Here is a 21,819-nt window from a genome sequence, read left to right on the forward strand (position 1 = left end):
TACTGTATAAGTTATACTGATTTAAGACTTCCTTGGACCCTGTAATTTACACCACTGTAGGCATCAGCTCTGAAATTGGCCCTCTGTATCCACTGACAAAATACAGCATCTACCTCGAACTCTCTCCCTATGAGTCACTCAGTCTCTTGTTACAATCTTTGTGTTTACCTTAGCATATGACTAACTCTACTCTCTTCCCCTCCTTACTGCATCACCATAACGAGTTCTGCAGCAACAGCCATACTGGCAAGTTTATTGCCCTTCACTGTACAGTTGGCTTTGTTAAGCATTTTGGCTCCCTGGTCTACTTCTCTCTTTAAAGGATTTTGTGGTGTATCTAAAAAGATTGCCATAAAAAATTAACTGTATCATATTTGATGTTGAGGGGGACAAGTGAAATCCAATCCCTGAATCAAAACTAAATAAACAAAAGATTCAGAGAGTGTTGAGCAGTTTACCTTTGAAAAAATTATTATTAAAGGCCTGCACTGCCACAACAGTTCACTGTTACAGTGAAGTTACTGTATTCACTCCAAAATGGAAATTCTAATTAGTTTTGCTGGCTGGAACTTCTGATATATGGCAGTTTAAACAGCATTACTGAAATTGCATTTCTTGTCTAAGCTGACCAACAGCTCTATTACTTGACAGCTTTTTCTATTAGGCCCTGTCTACACGCCTGCTGGAGCCAAATTAACAAGATCCATGTTTACACATGGTTCTTGCTGGCATGGAGTGAACACGGTTTTGTAAAATGGTTTATAACACCACTCCATCCCTGTGCATTCTGGCCAGGGAAACCAAGGTAGTTGCAACCTGAGACCACACATCATGTTTAAACATGGATCAAATGCTAGCATAGGCAGGGATTTACAACAACATGCACTGAGTGGCAGATCTTTTTGTTTAGAATTCTTGTTTATGGCATCCATGCTGCAAAACATGATATTGCATTAAGCAGATCCTCGCAAAACCAGGCAGCTCTGCTGTGGAGGCCATGGGGAGAGCTAAGAAAAGTCTTAGGAGGCTCTCAGGCCTACACTGCGCAGTGGAAGACACATTCACCTGTTTCTGAATTCTCAATTCAATGCTGGCAAATGCAAAGTTTCCAGTTGCAAATGCTCGGTCTTTTAAACCAGAAAAATTATAGTCCCCCTGACAATGCTGTTTCTTAATAGCAGTCTCTGAAAATCATGCCCTTTTAAGGCATCTCAAGCTGGGCACCCAAGAGCAAGTCACTTTTGAAAGACCTGGCCGAGGATCCTGTTATAACAGGACATGATTATGAAGGGTGCCTTTTGTGTTATTTTCTATGCTTGGAAAAGACACTCAATCAAGGCTCACTAAGTGCTCTCTCCTACATTCCAAAACATCCACCTGAACTGTACATGCAGCTTGTTTGTGTCTTTGCCTTTCCAAGCTCTTAGGGGCAGGGACTAAGTTATGTTTTGAACACTAATACCTGGCCCTGGCTATATTATAGGACTTGATCTCAAACAATTTTGAATACAAAGATAAGTTGTGTTATCCCCATTTTACAGATGGGAAGACTGAGGCACAGAGAGCTGAAGTGACTTGCCCTGCATCACATGGCAGGCTGGTGGCACAGCTAACAGAACCCAGGTCTCTTGACTCTCAGGTCCACTGGATAATGCTGCTTGTGTATTTTTACAGATGCACAAAGCTGTGTAGTAGATCTCTGGTTAGTATAAAGCTAGACAATGTGCTAATTCTGAGATTTTTAAAAATACATTACATTCTGAATCTTGCTAAAAGTAAAAATAATAGTAAATGGAGCTTGTAGCCACATAGGAGAGAGATTTATACTGAAACACCAGAATCTTCAAAATCGGGAGGACATTTCCAGACAAATTTCAAACCAGATCAAAAAGAAAAAGAAAAAGGGAAAAAAAAGAATTCAATACAAAAAAAAAGCAAAAGATCTTCTTAAACTGCCATTTAAATCTCTCAATTCTCTTGCATGCTATTTCTAGGAAAGGGTTTTAGCTGTGATGAAGGGAGTTGTGAGACACAGAAGCACGATATGCTACGTTTTCATGATTCTTTTCATGTAGCAGAGAGAAAAATCCTTGCCCCTCTCTCTCTCCTTGGGCCATTCAGCTTTCCCAGGTAATGTAAAGCCATTCTCGCACCGGGTGGCCCTACTCTCCCAGGATCTTAATGTTTAATTGTCACAAATCAATTCCAGCCTCGATCCTCACACTGCTATTCCTCCCCTCTCCCGTCCCTCCTTCTTTAAACTGATCGTAGCCTGGGATCCTTTCATGTTGCTCAATTCATCTTCGGACACACTGCCAAGATAACAAAGAGGTGGCAACACGCACTGCTTGTTGCAACCACTATGATGAGTCGACACCTTGCCAGAAGGCTGGTCTAAAAATTGTAATTGTATATGTGTGCGTTCATGCCTCCTATTTTATTTTATATTTTTGTTCAGCTGGAATTAATCAAGAATGATAAACACTGTTTGTCTCCCGGAAGCAGCAATGGGGGAGATGAAATATGCCTCTTAAGCTTATCAGCTTCAGTGCCACTGATGAGAAAGCTGGCTTCTAAGCCCTGGGATAATGGGCGTCCTTTCAGGAAGGTATCAGAGGTCTCAGGAGGGGAGACAACACAATGGTGTGACCTTCAGCTAATAAAGCCAACCCTAGAGTCCAAAGAAGCTTGGGGAATATTGACAAAAGTTCATATTTACAACAGCCTGGATTCCTTCTAGACACCATTACCAATTTAGACAGCCAAAGCCAACACACACACACACACACACCCCCCATCTCTTTTCCTCTCTCCCTTTCTCCCCCCATGCTAACTGCAAAAATGAGTCGGAGCATGGCAATTCTTCACTAACAAGGCACTGAAATCACAACCCTCCCTCTCCCCCATCAACATCTTTTATAATGGAGTTATTTTTTTGACACAAAATAGAATAAAAATTTGCTTTCCACCTCACTACATGGTATTGTCCTCTACATAAGAGGGGGAAAGAGGGCCCCTGTAATGGATTCTCAGTGCACCATCGTATCAGCATGTCTGCTGATATGTTTATAATGATCTAAAGAAAAGACAGCCAACTTATTTTAAAACAAGAACAATTTTTTTTTAAATGGGCTCTAGCAATAAATGCAATCACTATTAGAATTAAGAAGCCAAAGCTCTTGGGGGCAGGGACTGACTTTTTGTTCTGTATTTGAACAGTGCCTAGCACAGTCGGGTCCAGATTCATGACTGGGTCCCCTTAGTGCTACTGCAATTCAAATAACTAATATTAATAATAATACAGACCTTGTCCACGCTGAAGATGGAACTGTGCTAGCCTGGCTGTTTCTGGCATCTCTCTAAAATTTCACAACAGCACGAGGGATTTCGATTCTGTTCCACCACCGTGAAAAACATGTTACCCAAACTGTTCTATTGATACTCTCTACTCCCCTAACAATCAAGTAGCCTGCCAAAGTTTTATCTTTGATCTCATAATTATCATAGACGCTGTGACCAAGTCCATTCACCTGCAAATCCAGAACCTTATTCCCTTGATAAAGGATCTACCAGACATTAAAACCAATATAAAATTAATCTTAGCCATTTTTTAATTTCAGCATATCACCAGTAAAAGAGAGAGAAAATAAAAGCCACTTAAACATCTTTCCAAATATTTTTCTATCACAAAGGTGACTTTATATCTCTGGTGGTCTCATTAACAGCTTCAATATGTAATAGGAGACATCACTACACAAGTGTCTGGAAGATGGAAGAAGAAAACTCATGACAGCTCCACAGAGCTAATAAAATGGCTCATTTCTATTTCTTTCCTTCCCAGATGGGATCTATTTAATTAACATCTACACAAATAACACTTCTTCTCTGTTTACTATAGACTGGACAGCTCACAAATAGTCTTCCAAATCCCTCTAGTCATTGCATGGTAACCTCTGTATAGTCTCCTTAGCCATTCAATATACACTTGTTCTCAAGAGAGTTCAGGAGATAGAGCTGGGCTGTATTAAAAGCGGCCCAATTATACATTTATGCTGTGTTTATTGTTGTCCCACAAACAAGGTGACTGGTTGCATGAAGACTCCAATAGAAGATGGCATACGTGGGCGCTAGAGAGCTCAGGGGATCGATAATTGGAGAAAAGGCTTCCATTTAAAGTCACTGTTTCAAATCTGGCCTGGTTCTATACTGGCGTAGCATAAATCTAGTTCCCAGCAGATAGTTATCCATATCCCCAGTGTAGAAGCGCTGGCAATGCTGTAGTTGCACTGGCACTCGAAACAATGACCAGATTAGCTGCCCTCCATCCTCACTCTCAACATTTGCTCCAGAATTATTTGTACTGGTGACAAAAAGAGGTGAGGTGACAAAATCCACGATAATACTAATTTAGGAGGAGCCGCACATACCAGTGAGGATGGAGAAGTAATACCAAGAAAGCTAGCAAGTCAAACATCAGGAGAAAAATAAAATCATATTCATCTTGGTAAAATGCAAGTTTAAATAGCTGGGGAAAAATAATCCAAAGCCATTATATTCAATGTGAAGAAGAAACTTGGAAGAGTGAGATGTATTAGGTTGTGGAATAGTCTCCTGTGTGAAGCAGGGAGTATTTCCTTGGGACGATTAGAACCGGACTGGAGAAGGCACTAGATTATGCTATAGCAGACAACCCTGCATTAGTAGGGGGATAAACTGAATTGCCTTTGAGGTCTTTTAAATTAATAACTTCTATGACTGAAAGGAGATGTTGCAGCAGCTGGTATAAAGGATTCAGACCCCACTCCACACACTTGTCAATGTCACCTCATTATACATTGCTCCAAATATGAGGTCTTTCTTCTTTTTATACCGCTCCTATTACTGAGGCACTACGCCATATTCCTCCCTCTCCTCAGGTTTTAGAACCAAATTGTTTATTTTATTTATTTTTAGGGCTTGCTGTCATGGGTGGGACAATGGTGGAAAGGATGAAATGCTGCCAGAGCAAGTGCTATCATCACTGTGAAGACAAAGTAGACCTGGCCTTTGGATATCACAAGGATACCGTTCTGCCAGTGCTCTGAAAGCAGTGTATATAGACCTACATCTTTGTTAGGATACGGACAGCCAGCATGTGCACATGGTTTATTTCAGCACTAAACGAGAGTCCCATGCTACCCAGGAAATACACCTCCCAAATAGTGTGGCACAATTACAAAATGCAGCAATATCTAAGTCATCTTTGAGACAAGAAAGGAAATAGTTTAGGATTCAGGGATTGTTAAGAATAATGGATTTAATATCGGCCAAGACCAAGCTTGGAATCCAGAGGCAACTATTTCCTTCAGAGTTTCTCCTGACTGACTGCTAGGCATTTTACTAAAGATTTCTCTTGTGCAACTGCCTGACTAAAATACAGCACACCCTTACCATAAAGCCCTTTGTTACAACATCTTTGCTATAAAGCTGTAAAACCTTGGCTCCCAAGTACATTAAATCCTTATAAACCTGCCTTCATTTTAACCGTGCAATATTTCAACACACAAAGCGTTTCTTCTGAAAGATAGCACTTTAATGAGGAGAGGGGTAAAATATATAAACCAAACCTCATTATAGCCTAATTTCTGGGAGATAAGCAAGCTGTTATAAAACGAAGCCATGGCAATCGCATTTCATACGTCTTGACGGTTTAACTCTCTTAAAGAGCCCTGGCCACATTGAGGATGAGGGTTTTTTGTTTTTTTTTAATGTATTGGGCCACAACCAGAATTTCGGCTCGGCTGTCAGCTACATATTATGTGTTTTGTATACGGTCACAAATTGTGATGTCAAACTCTACTGAAGCTTAACAAAATGACCTGTCCACTGGAAGTTAGGAGGCTGATTACAAGTTATTATAGACACACATACCCTTAAGCCTTGTCTACCTGCGGCTTTAACTATGCTGGTACAGTTAAAGTGGCAACTCCCCGCCCCCCCCAGTATATACACAATTATATCAATATAAAAGGTCAGTGAAGTAAAATAAACTTTGTCAGGTATAAAGTGCCCTTATACCAGTATAACTGTGTCTATGCTAGGGCTTTTACTGGCATAACTATATTGGCTAAAACTAACCCCCTCAAATCACACACTTTGTTGACAATACTTATACCAGTAACATTTTTAAAGTTTTAGGCCTTAGACTGTGAGCTTCTCCAGCCAGAGACTGTCTCTTCTAGAATGTCTGGATTGTGCCTAGCACATGGATTCTCAATGTGAGGCTCATAAACAGGTGTTAAGGAATATGACCATCCTGCCCTTTTCTTATTGCTAAGTGGAAGGAGATGGAGGAGGGAGTGCCAATGTGAGAAAGGTTGAACATACTGCGAGTGCTACCACGGACCAATACATAATAATAAATATCTAGGCATTTGAATATTAGACAGCTGTGCTAATTATATACACACCCCTCCATCTTGATAACCAACAAGAATGGTGAAAAGACAGAAAAAAAGTCTACAACCTTTTAAAAATGGGTTTCTGGCATATTAGGATGGTTATAAAAATGTTTACTGAATGTGGAAGGTTTTTTTTTTTTTTAAATAGGAAAAGTCAATTATTTTCCATAAAACATCAAAAAGAAAAAAACGACTGAGCAAGCAAACATAATAGGACAAAATCTTCTTTCAGAGAATGAGCTATTTGCCTACCACAAAGAACACCATGAACTAGAATGGTTTAAAGGACTCCAACCTTTTTGCAGTCTTAATTTAATCAAGAAACCATCATTGATTATAATTCTTCTAGCCCAGCCTGCTGGCTCTCACGGCTGAAAAGAAAGCTTAGCAATGATTAGGTATTTACTACAATCGATAAAGAAAATAGTGAAAGATTAGTGTAAAGGTAACTGGAGAGGAGAATGGCTTAAAAAAAAAACACACAGCCAGGAAAGGCACTTCATTACGTCTTTGATTTGCAAAGTCCATTTATCATCAGAAAATGGGAACGTTAGTTGAGGCACAGTCAGAAAATTAAACCAAACAAACAATGAAACCCATGAGGTTCTTTTGCTCCTGGATGTTCTGTTTTGGACAGTAATGTAGGAGGATCAGAATTTCGGCAAAGGATAGTCTTGGCTGCTATCACATGATCTGGGTCAACAGCAGGGTGAAACCCTGCCACTGTTACTATAACCAGGTTAAGATAATTATTTCCCCTTATCTCCTTGCTATAGCTCATAATAAATGAAATTCTGGACTGAAGGGAACATATTTTTCCTGACTGATCATTAATACAGGTTTCAGCACTAAATACACAGCTCTCTCTACTGTAACAGACAAGTTTTTGCAATTGCAGATTTTAGAGAAGACCTCCTAGGGGGACATAAGACCCCCAATACTCGAGCTATAGAATTAGAAGCAATAACCTGGCTTTGAATCCAGTCCCCATATACTTTCCCATCTTCAAATTTTACTGACAAGATTATCTCTTCAAAGCCTACAGTGAAGGAACAAGAGATTTTTTTCCCCCTTAAGTCACACAAGACTTATCCAGCTCATAATGACATTGCCACAGGAAAAGACTGTGGGTTGGACAAGTTTGAATCAGTCTGTCAGTGAAACTGACAAAAAAAAAATCACAGAAAGCCTAGTGTTAAAGTACACTAGCATGTGTCTTCTATTAACTCAACGTTTCTGTTTACTTTCATAAATTTTTCCCCTTAACCATACAATTAAATTGGTAAAAACTATTATTGGGTGCAGACACCACTTCATTTTACAGCATTCCATTTTCGTTTGTTAATGACGGAGAAATTGGGGTTTTGGAAGGCTGACCTGGGGCACGTGACAAGCCTGTAACAAGGCCCTGAGCTAACAAGTTAGCCTTTAGCTGCCATGGACCTGTCAACAGAGCACTGGCTTGGAGACAGACAGAAAGAAAGAGCAAAAGACAGAGAAAAAGACCAATTCAGCTGAGAGAAATCAAGCTAAATCAGTCCCAAGTGCTCATGTTGGAGAGACTTGATCTCATACCTTGCTTGTTATCAAGCCACTCCTGATACGAGGCAGCTCCAGTTCCGTTGAGGTCTACAGACAAAACAAAAAGTTTCATTCATATCAAACACAAATAGTAGAAACCTTGTTTAAATGGCAACCTTCCTGGAGCAGTATATTATCTGTGCATGGCCCTAGTGGTTTAAATAGGCAGTGCTGTTTCGCATCAACCCAGGATGGCGAGTTTCTTTGTCCTTAGGAGTAAGTGCATGGCACTGTTCCTCCAACTCTGCCCATCTGGTTCCATGCTGGTGAGGGGCTAGGGGATGGAAATACTGAAGGAGAGAAGAGGGGTAGGGAAATGCCATACTGGGTAGGTTCCCCAACCAAAGGAACACTGGCATACAAAATTTGTACAGTGTCCCTTTAAGGCCCACAAACATAATAAATCAGTGGTTCTCAAACAGTGGTCTGGAGAACACTTGCTTATAGTTTGTGGAAAGATGGCTGGTCCCAGGGTGCTGACTCTCCTTTTGGTTTCTAGCCACTGTGTCACATTAAAGAAACTAAAAATACATTACCATATTTTCCTAACATTACTTTTCCCCATAAGCAATTGCTGTAGTTGCCAAAGACGTTATTTGATCATCAGTGGGAGGGGAGATGGTCCATGAGACACTTACTCTATTAAGAGCTGCCTCACACAATGAAAAAAAATGGTGGAATCTCTGTTATTAACTGTAGTAACAACCAATCTTTAGAACCTTGCTAATAATGATTATTTCAAAGGCGCTCCTATATCAGCATGCAAAGTGACAGAACCCCTGTATACATGGGGATTTTGACTATATTTAATAACATGGTTTAAACTCCTTTATAGCAGAACCAGGTTCCAACATGGCTTGGACATAGTGTGAACAGATTCAAGTAGGGTTAATAAACCCGATATGTTTTTCCACCTGGACATAAAATTGTTTGGCATTCACGCCAGCAATCTAAACCATATTATAATCCAATTCAGCCAAAATATAGTTTGGATAGTCCTTAAAGCAAGGTTGTAAAACACACCCCAAAAACCTGTGTAAATTAAGGCTTTTTTGAGGCCTGTATGCACTGGACACCTAGTTACTAAATATAGGTAGTAACGAGGTTGAGTCCAGACATGGTGCACAGCAGGATTCCTCACAGTGTGAATGCTCCATGTTTAAACCTTGCTCATGAGCAGGACTGTAACATGATTATCAGGCTGTAGCTGGGATTTAACTCAGCTCTACTGTGCAAATGGGGCCATCTAAGCATGTCAATTGTCTCAACCTGGTTACACTTAATGTGGCTCTCGCTGCATTGGTGACAGGACCTCCACTAGCATAGTTTTAACTGTAGTTATTAAATGATTGCATACATAGGATTTGACGTTAACACCCCATTCATCCCTACTATTTCAGTCTAGTTGTCAGTAGATACACAAGACAGCAGTGGGCAAATCTGTTTATGAAGACAACCTTCACCGTGCAGAAGGAATAGGAGGGCTGCGCTCCTAGACAATGATTCCCAAACATCAATTACATTTCTGTCCCTACAAAATTGGAACAGCTCCTTAAAAACATAACGCTCTGCTATTCCTTGTGTGTATTGCAAGTGCAATTCCACAAAAGCTGGCCTTGTATCTTTGCTTAGCAAACAGCTGGCAATGGCTCCTGGCGCGCACACAGAGATTCAGACTGGATTTATAAGGTTTCACATTCAGCAATACTATTTAATGAACAAAAAGGAAAAATTTAAAGTTGCCCCAATGTTTATGTTGTGTAAATCTGAGATAATAGATCTTCTCCCTAATCCTAATGAGGTCTTCCCATTAAAATCTTTATTAGCTTCTAGCTCAGCATATTGCCAAAAGGCTCGTCACAGTTTCCCTATCGCTCAGTACCAAGATCTGCTTTAACTTTTACAAATAGCTCTGAGATATTTCCCAGCTTATCAGCATTGCCAAGCAGGCTGTCTTATCATTACTATTGCAGATAAAATAAATGAGCTCGGGATGATATGAATAATGGCATTTTCTGTAGGCTGGTTTCCCATTACATTTTCAACAGATTGTAGATTTAAACTTGAGCACACAAAAAAAGGAGAGGGAGAGGATTTATTTTAAAATTTACCTTTGTTGCCTTAGTGTCTAGCATGTATTTTTAAGCTCACATGAAAAGAGCAGGCAATTAATTTTGAAAGGAACTAGAAAAGCCTCAATTCTCCTTCTCTGAAAATCCCCAAATGCACAATTACTTCTGGGACGTTTCTTCAGCTGCATTTGGTGGATAGTGGCAAGGACAACACTGCACACTGCCTAATGAAGCCATCTTCATTAGTATCTTCCTTTCTCTAGCTGCTACGTGTATCAATCAGACTGGGAATTGAAATCACAAAAAGCAACAGAATTGTATCTGAATAAAAAGACGGGGCGACAGAGGTCTCCATAGCCTTCTTGTGTCTGATTAGACTGTGCACATGTGGCATATTAATAGTACAGGGAGAGTTTAACACATCAAAAACTAGGGCAATAAAGAGACCAGAAAGCTGAAAGACCAATACATCTCTCAGTTTTCATGCCAACAAGCAGGGAGGTCATATTCTGATAACCACTTTTCGTCTGGAAATCACTACAGGGTTAAATGCTTTCCCGTTCCCCAAATTTCTAGCCCTGTCACAGCATCAAGGTTATCTATTATTGGCAGTGACAGGTGAAAATTAATCTCCTAATTATTTCTTGCTGCATAATCTGCACTGAAGAAGTAACATAAAGGGATTACAGTGCACCATCTATGGAAGGCTTTTCTAGGGAACCAATCATATAGTGGGATAGGAGGCAGGTGTTAAAGAGGTATTTGTGAAAGATTTCCAACTATTCCGCAGACAAACTACATTACAGCTTTATTACCTAGAGCTTTGGAGTGAGGATCCACTTGTAGGTGACTTAATGGCACAGTCTTTATTCTGTTGTTGATTACTTAGGGAAGAATAATGATTTGTACATAACGTGTCTTCTGGGCAGGAGGGCGTTGTGTATCAAGTGCTAGAAAACTATTACAGCAAACATAACTAGTCACTGCAGGAGTGTAGTCCAAGTAGAGATTTAATTTTCCCCACAGAAGCACTATGAAATTACCAGCCTTTGGCTGCAAATAACCATCCTTTCTCCTACACCACTTAATACAAGATAAAAATTCTTGTAGCTACTTGGAACTACAATCTAAGTCAATGATGAGATGAGGCTGGTAAAGGTTTGCCAGCCACATTTTCACTAATGCATAAATGATCCTTTGTAACATGCTTTACACAAAAACACAAACTAAACTGTGTGCTTTTAAACGTAAACATTTTTTAAAAAATCTTCACTTTACAAGCTAGACAGGAACATCTTTGACTTCAATGTAAAAATCTCAGTTTTCTTGAAATGATGGAGTTACAGTAAACTCCATCACTTCAACTCACTTTGCATGTGCACAAAAGCAGGTTTTATTTTTAAAAGACCAAATGTTGTATTAAGCTTTAGCCTTTTCAAAGCAGCCTTAAAAGCAGAACAGGGTGGTTTTTTTAGCTTACTTTCTTTGTATTGCAATTTATGCCCTAATAAAAATACTCATATTTAAATAAGGAAACAAACAAACAGCACCTTTTTACAACCATCAAGAAACATTATAATGTAATCTTTTGACTTCTCCACGTTGGTGACACATGACTGTGGTTCTGATTACCATTCCTAAGCATTGTCAAGTTCCTTCTCCAGCTGATAACACTAAGATTTCGAACCTCTCTGATGGTGCTGGTGTACTTCTTGACCTTTCCTACAGGCTTCAGAAACTGCAGTAAGTCCTTCGTGTAACCTCTTAATGTTGAAGCCTGGCACTAATTTGCATCTTTTCAGAAAAACCAAATCCTGTCCCAGCTTGGAAAAGAATGTATTGATACAACAAGCATAACCGCACTAATTTAAGTTTGAATCACCTAACTTAGGACATGATAGGTAGTTCTGAACAGATTGTTGGCACTTTAAAGAAACACAAAATAAAACTATCATAGTATAGTAAAGTTATCAGCTCCTTGAAACTGGGAGCCATGCCTGAATGAAATATTGTACTGTACTTTAATAACCACAAGGTGGCATACAAAATATGAAAAAACATTATCAATAAAGTGTTGTAAGCAGGGTCTGGACTTGAAATAAGGCAACTGCGACTTTATTTCTAGTAAAAATTGTTTAACTACACAAATCACATAATGACCAAAATCACCACTAGGGGTCACTATACTGCCTTCACTGCTTAGAATTAGCAAGGTAACATTGGTGGTTGTTTTTGAAATAAAAATAACACTTTAATGTGTTTTTATCTGCAGGAAAAATACCTGTTACTTTTTTTAAAAAACAAGCTATTTAAAAACCTATTGGAATTGCCAGTATGAGTAGAGATGTTAAATTAGCACTCAAATGAAAGGACTTCCCCATTAGCTATAGAGTTCTTCTGATTCTTCATTCTGTTGATCTGCAGATTTAAAAAACTTTAAATCCACATGTAATAGCATATATAACATTGTGATAGTCTAGATTTTCAGGTTCCAAGAGTTAAAAGCTCTATTTAGAATCTGAATATAAACATCTTGAACTGGTGAGAATGGGGAAAGGTAGAAATGAATAATTTCCCTGTTAAAGCAATTGGCAGTGAAACTTTAAAAATATTTAATTATTTTAACAATTATTTTATTCCATGGGTGAAATTCAAGTCTTTGGAGGTCCTGACTACTAGGAGTCTGAAAACACACATCCAGCTAACTAGGCGTATTAAATCAAACAAGATTATGCATACATATGTTTGATTTAAAGATGTATTAAAATTTTGTCCCTATATGGGTAAAACCATTTGAGTTTACATTACTAAGGTTAGAGATTATCTTTTCATTCAGATCGATCTAACTCACATAAACAGAAATAACTTAATGAGGGCTGTAATAGAAGTAGAACCTTTTAATGTTTAATCTTTGGCATTAAATATGTCACACAAAATTAATGACTGTCGTTTCATATTTTTTGAAACTTTTAATTTCTTAGTAAGTTACCAAACCTCTGTAAAAGTAATTACTAAAAAGAGAGATACCCCCCAAAAAATCACAAAGTAATATGCCAATTTTACTATCTCTGCCAATTTTTTACAGTATTGTGTCCTGTTTACAGAAGTCTGAAGTGTAAATTATTATGCACAGGCATTTCAGGAATATGCTCCATAGCAACTTCATTATGTGATGTACAAATTCTCCCAAGGGATACTATGTAATGGCAATTTCTCCTTCCTCTCCCTAAGGATTATATTTCTCATTACATCTCCTGGTAATTGATCAGCCTAGGAAACAATTTCTGGTAAATCCATACGTTTCCCTACCTGGTTCACTATTTCCATCCCATACTCAGCATCACAAAAGATTGCAAGAAACAATAAAATATTCTTCTATTTGTGATACCAAAGTGTTTTCCCTAATTTACCAGTAATATCTGTTGACCAATGCTATTTGGTGAGAGAGAACACATTCTGGTAAACAGCATGTCAGACTGACTTCAAGTCATTTTGTAATTTCACACAGTCATTGAAGTTAACCAGGATGTGTATTCTATTCTGATTGTACAAGTAATTTAACTTTGAAAGAAACTTCTGTGATTACTTAAAATCTGTGAGAGAGTGTGACCAATTTCTGCCTCATATCCAGATTGTATTATGGGTCATTCAATGCGAGGATGCTGAAAAGCAAGCCTATTTAAGGTATAAAATGAAGTATACACCTATGCTTTTGCAATGTATTATACAGCAAAGGTTAGCTCACTAAGGAATTAATTCCTTCAAGTGTAATTTTTGTCAACATATACTCCACTAAATCTCCTGCAGTTCTTTTGGTTAGGAAATAATCTAATATTTCCATTCTTTACCAAAGTTCAGTACTTCACCTCATATTCAACCTATGTACAAATTCAAGGTCAGCAAATACCAATTCATATTAAATACCTATAGGTTAGCAACAGACTTCTAAAGTATACACTGACACCTTTCCTACATTAGGGTACTGGACTTATTTGTCTTGCTGCTATTATGTTGGGCAAACATGTACTACCAGTTCTAATGGATTGTCTCTCTTTATGCAACGCCAGCTGATAGAATAACATGGGAATATATTTTGCTCATTTCATTCACTGCTGGTCATTTACAAAAATAGACTCAGCGTCCCTTGCAAAAATAAGTCTTACAATTTCACTCAATGTAATCCACCTTTAAAATAACATTTTTCAGAAATAATGGGGCAGCTGTTTTAGAGAACCGATGTTAATGCAGGACATTCTTCAAAAGAACATGAAAAAGTATATCATTTATAAGAAGTTAATGCTGTGTGTTGAAATCAAGCTTCCCTTCCTTGCAAGTCTGCATGTGAGGAAAATCGGATTTATACATATACATAAACCACTGAAGTAAACTCTGATCAGGGATGACCAGAGATTTAACTCCTTAGGAATAAGAACAGGAAGGTTCTGTTTCCATGTAATACCTTAACAGTCTTTTCCAGTTGAGCTAGACTTACTTTCAGGGGTGGATAATGAAGCAAATAAATCCAGCAGGTATTGTGGAGGGTAGACCAGCTGAGGAGTCTTGTGTTAGACAATCTCCAGGACCCAAAGCAATCATTAAGAACAGTAAGTAACTTAGATATCTAGACGTATTTGTTCTACACGATGAAGTCAAAAGGATCTCTGATACTATAATCTTTCAGGAAATAAGGACATGTATAGAGGCTAGTTATTTATCAGCCTGATGATATACATACACAACTCTTCTGTAAGATTTTGCCATTAGTTCAGAGTTTAAAAATGAATTCAAATACCCTTTTTTCCAAATTCCTTTTTCAAGACTGGTAATCTTTGATTACCCACTGATTTCATCCCTAAAAAATTGATAATTTTTAAAGATTCAATCCTGAATTTTTAATTGGATTAAATATTTCTTTCCTATTAAGTAGATGGTGAGTAAAAGTAGACACACTGACAATAACATCCATCCAAGCAGTCAACTCAAACCCTGTATTTCAATTTTGCCAACACAATTCATTAGGCTTTGGAATGCTGTTGGGGTGTTTGTTCAGCCAAATGACACCATGTTAAAATGGACAGATTCTTAAAGACCATTTTTAACTTCTTATCCTTTGTGACGAAGGAATTTTAACTGCACTGAATGAGTTAACTATCGGCTACTTTATACAGTTAAAATTTCTAACAGAAGTTTAACTTTATTTTTGTTATAATTAATTAACAGTATTCTTGGACAAATATATCTGCTACATAGTATTCTGGGACAAGGACAAAACTGCCAAGAAAATACCCAAAAGAGAGAAGCTGTGGATATTGTACTGAAGTGTTCTAAGTATGTATGAACAGATTTGGTTTGGGTGGGTGGAATAAATAGGAGGTCATTTTGAGATCATGTTACTACTTTCATTCCTTCCTTACTTGCATATGAGGGCGTTTATATGACACTTTAATAGGTTCAGTTTCCCTGGTTAGTTATGCTTGGAATTGTTGATTCTAAGAAGTTTCTCAGTCATTATGCACGCCTTCCTTTGAGATGTTGAAGATCCCTTGTAAATTACAAGAAGGTGTGTGCCTTGGGGCTCTGCTAATATTACTTTATTGCTTGGATTTAATATGGTTCTCTACTTATGTGTTGTTTTAACCATTCCTGTTTTACATGGGCTATGTGTGGAACCCTCAACATTTACCTTCCTTTCCCTGTTGTACATCCTTCTGCAGACAGGGAAACTAGGTAATGAAACACATGCACCCCTTTCCTTCTTGTACACAATCACTACATCTGCAAGAGAAATCTCCTCCCCTGTCCCTTCTGTGAAGGCAAAGTTTCAGATGTTGTATCATTCCCAGATCCCTGATTCCGGCAGCCCTGGTCTGGAAATACAGCCCTGTGTTTGCTGATGAAGGCAACAATTCACTATTTATTATTTCCCCCTTCTTAAACTGAGGGGGAATATGTGGTTTGCACAGAAGGAGCGTGCAAAACAGATTGAAAAACAGGCTGCCTATGAAAAAGCTATTCACTTCCCAGCACATCTCAGAAGGCTCTTCCATGCTAAATCTGGTTTAAACATTAAAAAAAATAGCCCTCCATAAATCTGCATTGAGGATTTTTTGTTTTTGTCTGTTTGTTTCAAAGCAGCCGGACGCAGTTTCTCATTATTTGTGCTTTTACAACGGATGCATCTGGAAAATTCACTCAAAGAAAAGAAAAAGAAACCCCATGGAAAACAGTAGGACATAATGAGAAGGACAAAACCTGTGATAAGATTCAGAAAATTAAACAACCTCGTCGATTTCACTGAAAGAGACAAAACAACACACACACACACACACACACACACACAACCAACCACCATGCACCAGGCGGAAAACAGGGCGATTTCCTTCTCCTGTCTGACCGCAAAGCCACTTAACTCATCATCTCCTGGGGCAAGGGGAAAAATATTTCTAACCCTACTCACCCTCCCAGACAAAGGTGCAAAACCGAAACAATGCATGACGCCTACATGCTCTGAACTGGCCCTAGAGCGAAGACTGGGGTAGGGGCAAAGGGGTGGGGAGGGGGACAATGCATCTTCCCCAACCTTCCCCCCCAAAATGTGCTTTTACTTACCCCAGCTGCAACGCTGCCCGAGAGCCGCTACAATACAATCACAAGCACAGTTGGGCAACTTCAGGAAGAAGCGATAATCCACAATGCGAAAAAGGAATAGATATATGTATATACACACACACACACATGTGTGTGTGTAAACACACACCCCAGGGGTGTTCGGGCGGGAATCCAGATCAGTCTTAATCCATAGACAAAATGCGCTGATCAGCTCCGGCCGGTGCTACAGGGGGGAGGCGAGCCTTGCTCTGTTTGCACAAAGAAGCATAAAAAAAAAGGGAGATGCCCTAGGATCCCGTCTCCCCCTTCCAGCCCGCACAGCCTCCGCTCTCGGCAGCCGCCGCGTCTTCCCTGTCCTCGCTGCAATCCTGGCCCCGGGAGCGGAGCGCTTCGGGTGCCAAGCAGGGATTCCGTGCGCGGGGGTGCAAAAGGAAAGGGGGCAAAGCCGCTTTTTTATTATTTATTTCCTGTCCCGTCGTCGTCCCCCGCCCCCCCAAAAATCGGAGATTTTTTTTTAAACTCAAAGTTTGTGCCCCCCCCCTTCCCCGACTGTTGGGGGGTTGTTTGATTTCCCTCCCCCCCCCACCCCTCGCTTGTATCCAGAAACTCAGCTCAGGAGCCGAAGCGGGCACATGGTCCTGATCCAGACAGCGGCGCTCATTGCAAAACCAGCCCGGTTCCGATCGGCATCAGCAGGCGGCGAAGGAGCGGGGGGGCGAGGAGAGAAGAACCCGGGCCCCCCCCGCATCTAGGGACTCCCCCCGGCTGGAGATTTCTTCCGCTCCTTCTTGCTGGCCGTCAGGTCCTGGGAGCCATTCTTCCCACGCATGGAAGGGCCAGGGACCCCGGACGAGCAGGGGCAGCAGCCCCCTGGCGGAGGCGGCGGCGCCCGGGCAAGCAGAACCCGCGCTGGCTTCTCCTCCGGCGAGCGCTGCTTCGGCGACGCCGCTCCGGAGGCAACTGCGAGCGGCTCGGTGGCAGCACTCGCTGTGGTGGCAGCGCAGCGCAGCAGGAGCCAGGCTAGACTAATCCAGGCACGAGAGACAGATCTCGCCTTCCCAGCGCCGGCTGGGGCACTCAGCCGCCCTCCTGCGAGGCTGGCTGTGCATAGAAACCTTCCCCCCCACTCGCAGCCGCTTCGTCCTCCCCTTCTCCCCCAGCCCCCTCCCCAGGAGAGCAGGGGGGGTCGTCCTCCGCAGAGCTGGAAGGGGAAAGCGTTTTGCAACCTCGATTGTCCAAATGTCACCGGGGGACACTGGATAAATTCGGATCAAGAGGAGAGAGGGGAAATATAAAAATAAAAAAAATAAAAAATCAAGGGGATTTCTAAGGACTGATGGTCCCCTTGAAATGAAGGTTCCGTTGATAAATGAATGGTAATCGGTATATTAAATATATAATCATTGCATGATTGATATATTTTAATAAACGGTTACTCAACTGTTAGAGTCTGATAGGCAGGTTGCTTATAACCAACAGCAATGCTTATAACTGCCTGTAACACTTACTATTCATGTCTGCAACATCTATTAATCATTTATTAACCCTTTCTCAGTGGAAAGTGTGACATAACTAACAGCCATTGGGGGATGTAACCCCATTTTGGAAGAGAGTATATATGAAGGGGTTTCAGATCTCTGAGGTTCAGACCATGGAAGTTATAAGTAACTAGATAGATATCGTACTCAAAAAAAGATGACAGTCATTATTATATATTATAAAGGGGTGTATTATAACCCTTTCCCCTACCCTTCACCTGTCCTACTTCATTATAAGATCTTCAGGGCAGGGACATTTACTCCTCCCTGTTTGTACAATGCCTAGCACAATAGGGCCAGATCTTGGTTTGTCCCTACCATAATAAACATGATTAATAACTAATAGAGATGTTATCTCCAGTATCTGCCAAATTCTGTCTTGTGTAATTATGTACTCACACCTAAATTCATCCTGCAGTTTCACTCTGTGGATTACACTGAGAGTGCCTTGAGGCAGGAATGGTATCTGTCCAATGGTTTGTAGAGAACACTCTTGGAATACCAGACTATTTTATACTTCTAGCCTAAAACTATTTGTTATGCACATTAAAGGAATAGCTGTGTTCCACCCTAGAACTGGCTGCATTTCAGTGCTGGAGGAAGTGTTCTTTACATATAATGTGAATAGTGGAGTGCTCTGAGAGCCTTCTGGTTCAAATGTAGTAAATATATGTAAATTACTGGTATACTATTACATCATTAGGTGTGCGCATTTTATAATTATTAGTATATTATATTTCTGTGTATTATTATTGTGACTATTATATTATTACATCATTATGTATGATTGTAGATGCAATAAGATGCAACATTTCCAGGGATTTCTACTGACATTTAGAAATTCACAGATCATTATTATTATTAAACCAAATGGAACAAAGGATTGCACATACAGATTATGGGACCCGATGTATGAAGTTTTGTTATTTCTTGTGATTCTTAGCTAGGTTGGCTTGTCTCCTTCCCCCTTCTTAAGTAAAGACTCTCTGCTATGCCGGGGTTAATTTTTAAAAGCATCAGATGCAGACGAGCTAACTAACATAAGCTGCAAAGAAACCTGTTGGACAAGGATTTTCAAACCTGCCTGATAAGATGGAACCACAGAAAGAATATACACTTCAGGCCATATCTTGCTACTGTTCCACACACAGAACACCCACATGCAGAGCACTCATTGAAGTCAAAGGGAGATTTGCATAAAAATAGATGGCAGAATATGGCCCTGGACCAACATCCTGATATTGAAACTGTGGTTTTCTTGTGCAACCTGGCTCCACTGCAGGTAATAATCACAGACAGGTTCTCAAATTCTGCTGCTTGTGCTGCGGGGCAGTAAAAGCGTCTCAACCCCTTACCCGACCCTAGGTCACTAGGGTTCCTGAATTTATGGTACAGTTTCTCATGAAAGAGCAGATGTTGGAGAGAATATACATCTGTATCTTTTCAGCAAGAGAACTGGATGCCAATCAGGGTTAATTTGGGATACATTTACAAGAGTGCACAGCATGACCTGAGGTACCTCTTTATTGCCCTGCTACAGGCCTGCTAAATAGATTGGCCTACTACTACACATTAAACCTGCATGAACTTACAAATTCCAAGTTAATTTTACAGGAAGACACAGGGATAGAAAAAGGAAGAAACTTGATGTCACAAATGACATCCAGATGTGAGAACATTGTAAATAAATATCAAAAAGCTCTTCCTCCTTACTTATATTTCTTAAGGGAAAATACAGGGGAAAAGACTTATTTCTGAATTTTTAAATATAAATCATCAGTAAGGAATCTGATGATCCTGTTGTCCCTGTGCACACCAATGCCTACTGACTTTAATGGGAATTATGCATACATAAAAACAGATGGATCTGGTCCCAAGTACATATCACACTATCATCCATACACCCAACTTGTGATAAAACGGGGTATGTGTCTGAATGGTAGGGAAGTAATTAAGTATGAAGAACAAAAGTTTAATTCTAACAACTCAGGTCAAGAGCACTGAAAATTGCACTACCAAAAAGGATGTATATAAAAATGTAGATTTAGATAAAATCTCTACAGCTATTACAAATTTCTGAGTGAAATCAATACACAAACAGTGGTGCCTCTAAAACTCGTCAGTTGCCTTAAAACAGCTAAATAACGATATGCAGTTAGACTGCCTTGGTATTTGCAGCATTAAAGGTATTTCCTTATATCAACTATACCAGTACAGTACAAGTGCAAATTCTGGAGACCATGAGGCAACCTCATCATCATCAGAAAAGCTGGCGAGTTTTAAGGCCCCTCCTAAAAATTGGGGAGGGGGCAGGAGGAGGTGTGTAGTAACGGGCAAAATAGGGAAAGATCCACTGTGAAGGATCTGCAGATTTTCCCTTTGTAGTCTCCTGACTGCCGAGAGGAAAAAATGAGAGAGAAAACTGGTTTAAAATGAGAAGGTAGGAATGTGAAGTAGAAGCAGGAGGCAGTAGAATCCACATATCACTTTTCCACAAAGGAAGGGGGATTGAAGGATAAGTGGTGCATAGAGGTTGCAACCCAGAGATTTATTTAGCATTCTCAGATCAGTCCCTAACGTACAAATCCAGATGATAAAATTGGGTGGTATTTGCTTAACCTTCCACCTCAAAGCAGGGTGGTCAGGCATCAGGTTGGAGGTGCAGTGTGAAAACTGAGCTGAGATGAAGACATGTACCGTTGTTTGTTTGCTTCATACAACATTGCCCTTCCAGGAATACCTTTTACTTATAGCAAAGTATCAGACTAACTAGACCACATGAGGGACTTTATACCATGCCTGCGATAATTTCCAAGGTGCTCATATATGATATCGAGGAGCGGGTATACGTGATCAGCTAGATATTAGATGGCTATGATGATCATTTTTACTCAGATTGATCTGACACGGGCTTCAGCCTACAACAGCACGGCCTGCATCAAGACTGCAGGATCTGAGCCCTCAATTCTAAAAATGACACTCGTCCTAAATAGAAAACATTTTCCATAGAAAAGACTCTATCACAGTAAAATAGTTCCTTTAAAGATAGCATGCAGCCTGTATTTTGGGGCTAAAAGCTTCCAGGGGTTGACATTCAGAGTACTGACTATAGAAAGAGAAAGCACTTAACCACAGTGTTACATAAAGACGTCATATCACGAGGAAATCAGGACTTTACATCTTTCTGTTTTACAGTCATTGGCAGGGGAGGGGTAGGAAAACACTCAGGAAGGGCCAGGTTCAATTTAAAACAACAGCAGCAGCAACAAATCAACCTCTGTCTACCTTCTGCACTGTGTGAGCCCCTCACATGAGCTTCTGCTGTGCTGAAGCCAGAGCGAGGTTTTATGGGATCTTTTACAGAATCTTTCTCATCAGAGCCTAAAAATATAAATGAAGTGACACATAGATGTGCAGTTAAATTGTTAAAATATGCACTAATTATTTTATTTTAAAAAATTTGTACTCTGGTAGAGCAAAAAAAGTCATCGGAGTTCCGGAATGCTATATAAATACCGGAAGTTATCAGTGCTGCTACTACAAGGCATACCATAGCCCTGAGTTCCTGAGCGTGCAGGC

The 21,819-nt window shown here is 40.0% G+C and overlaps 1 protein-coding gene across 21 annotated transcripts in view; it reads right to left on the reverse strand.

Moving 5' to 3' along the window:
* Positions 1 to 21,819, reverse strand: part of FBRSL1 (fibrosin like 1) — a 717,289-nt gene that overhangs the window by 110,797 nt on the left and 584,673 nt on the right. For 18 of the 21 annotated variants that reach the window (XM_065568032.1, XM_065568033.1, XM_065568031.1 and 15 more), the window contains one exon: positions 8,016 to 8,069. The exons of the other annotated variants lie outside the window; for them this stretch is intronic. In XM_065568032.1, coding sequence (XP_065424104.1) covers positions 8,016 to 8,069 — 54 coding nt within the window. The remainder of the gene's footprint in view (positions 1 to 8,015; positions 8,070 to 21,819) is intronic. 21 annotated transcript variants of the gene reach the window in all.

This window comes from Chrysemys picta, chromosome 15 (assembly GCF_011386835.1).
Source record: "Chrysemys picta bellii isolate R12L10 chromosome 15, ASM1138683v2, whole genome shotgun sequence".
NCBI classification, from domain to species: domain Eukaryota; kingdom Metazoa; phylum Chordata; order Testudines; family Emydidae; genus Chrysemys; species Chrysemys picta.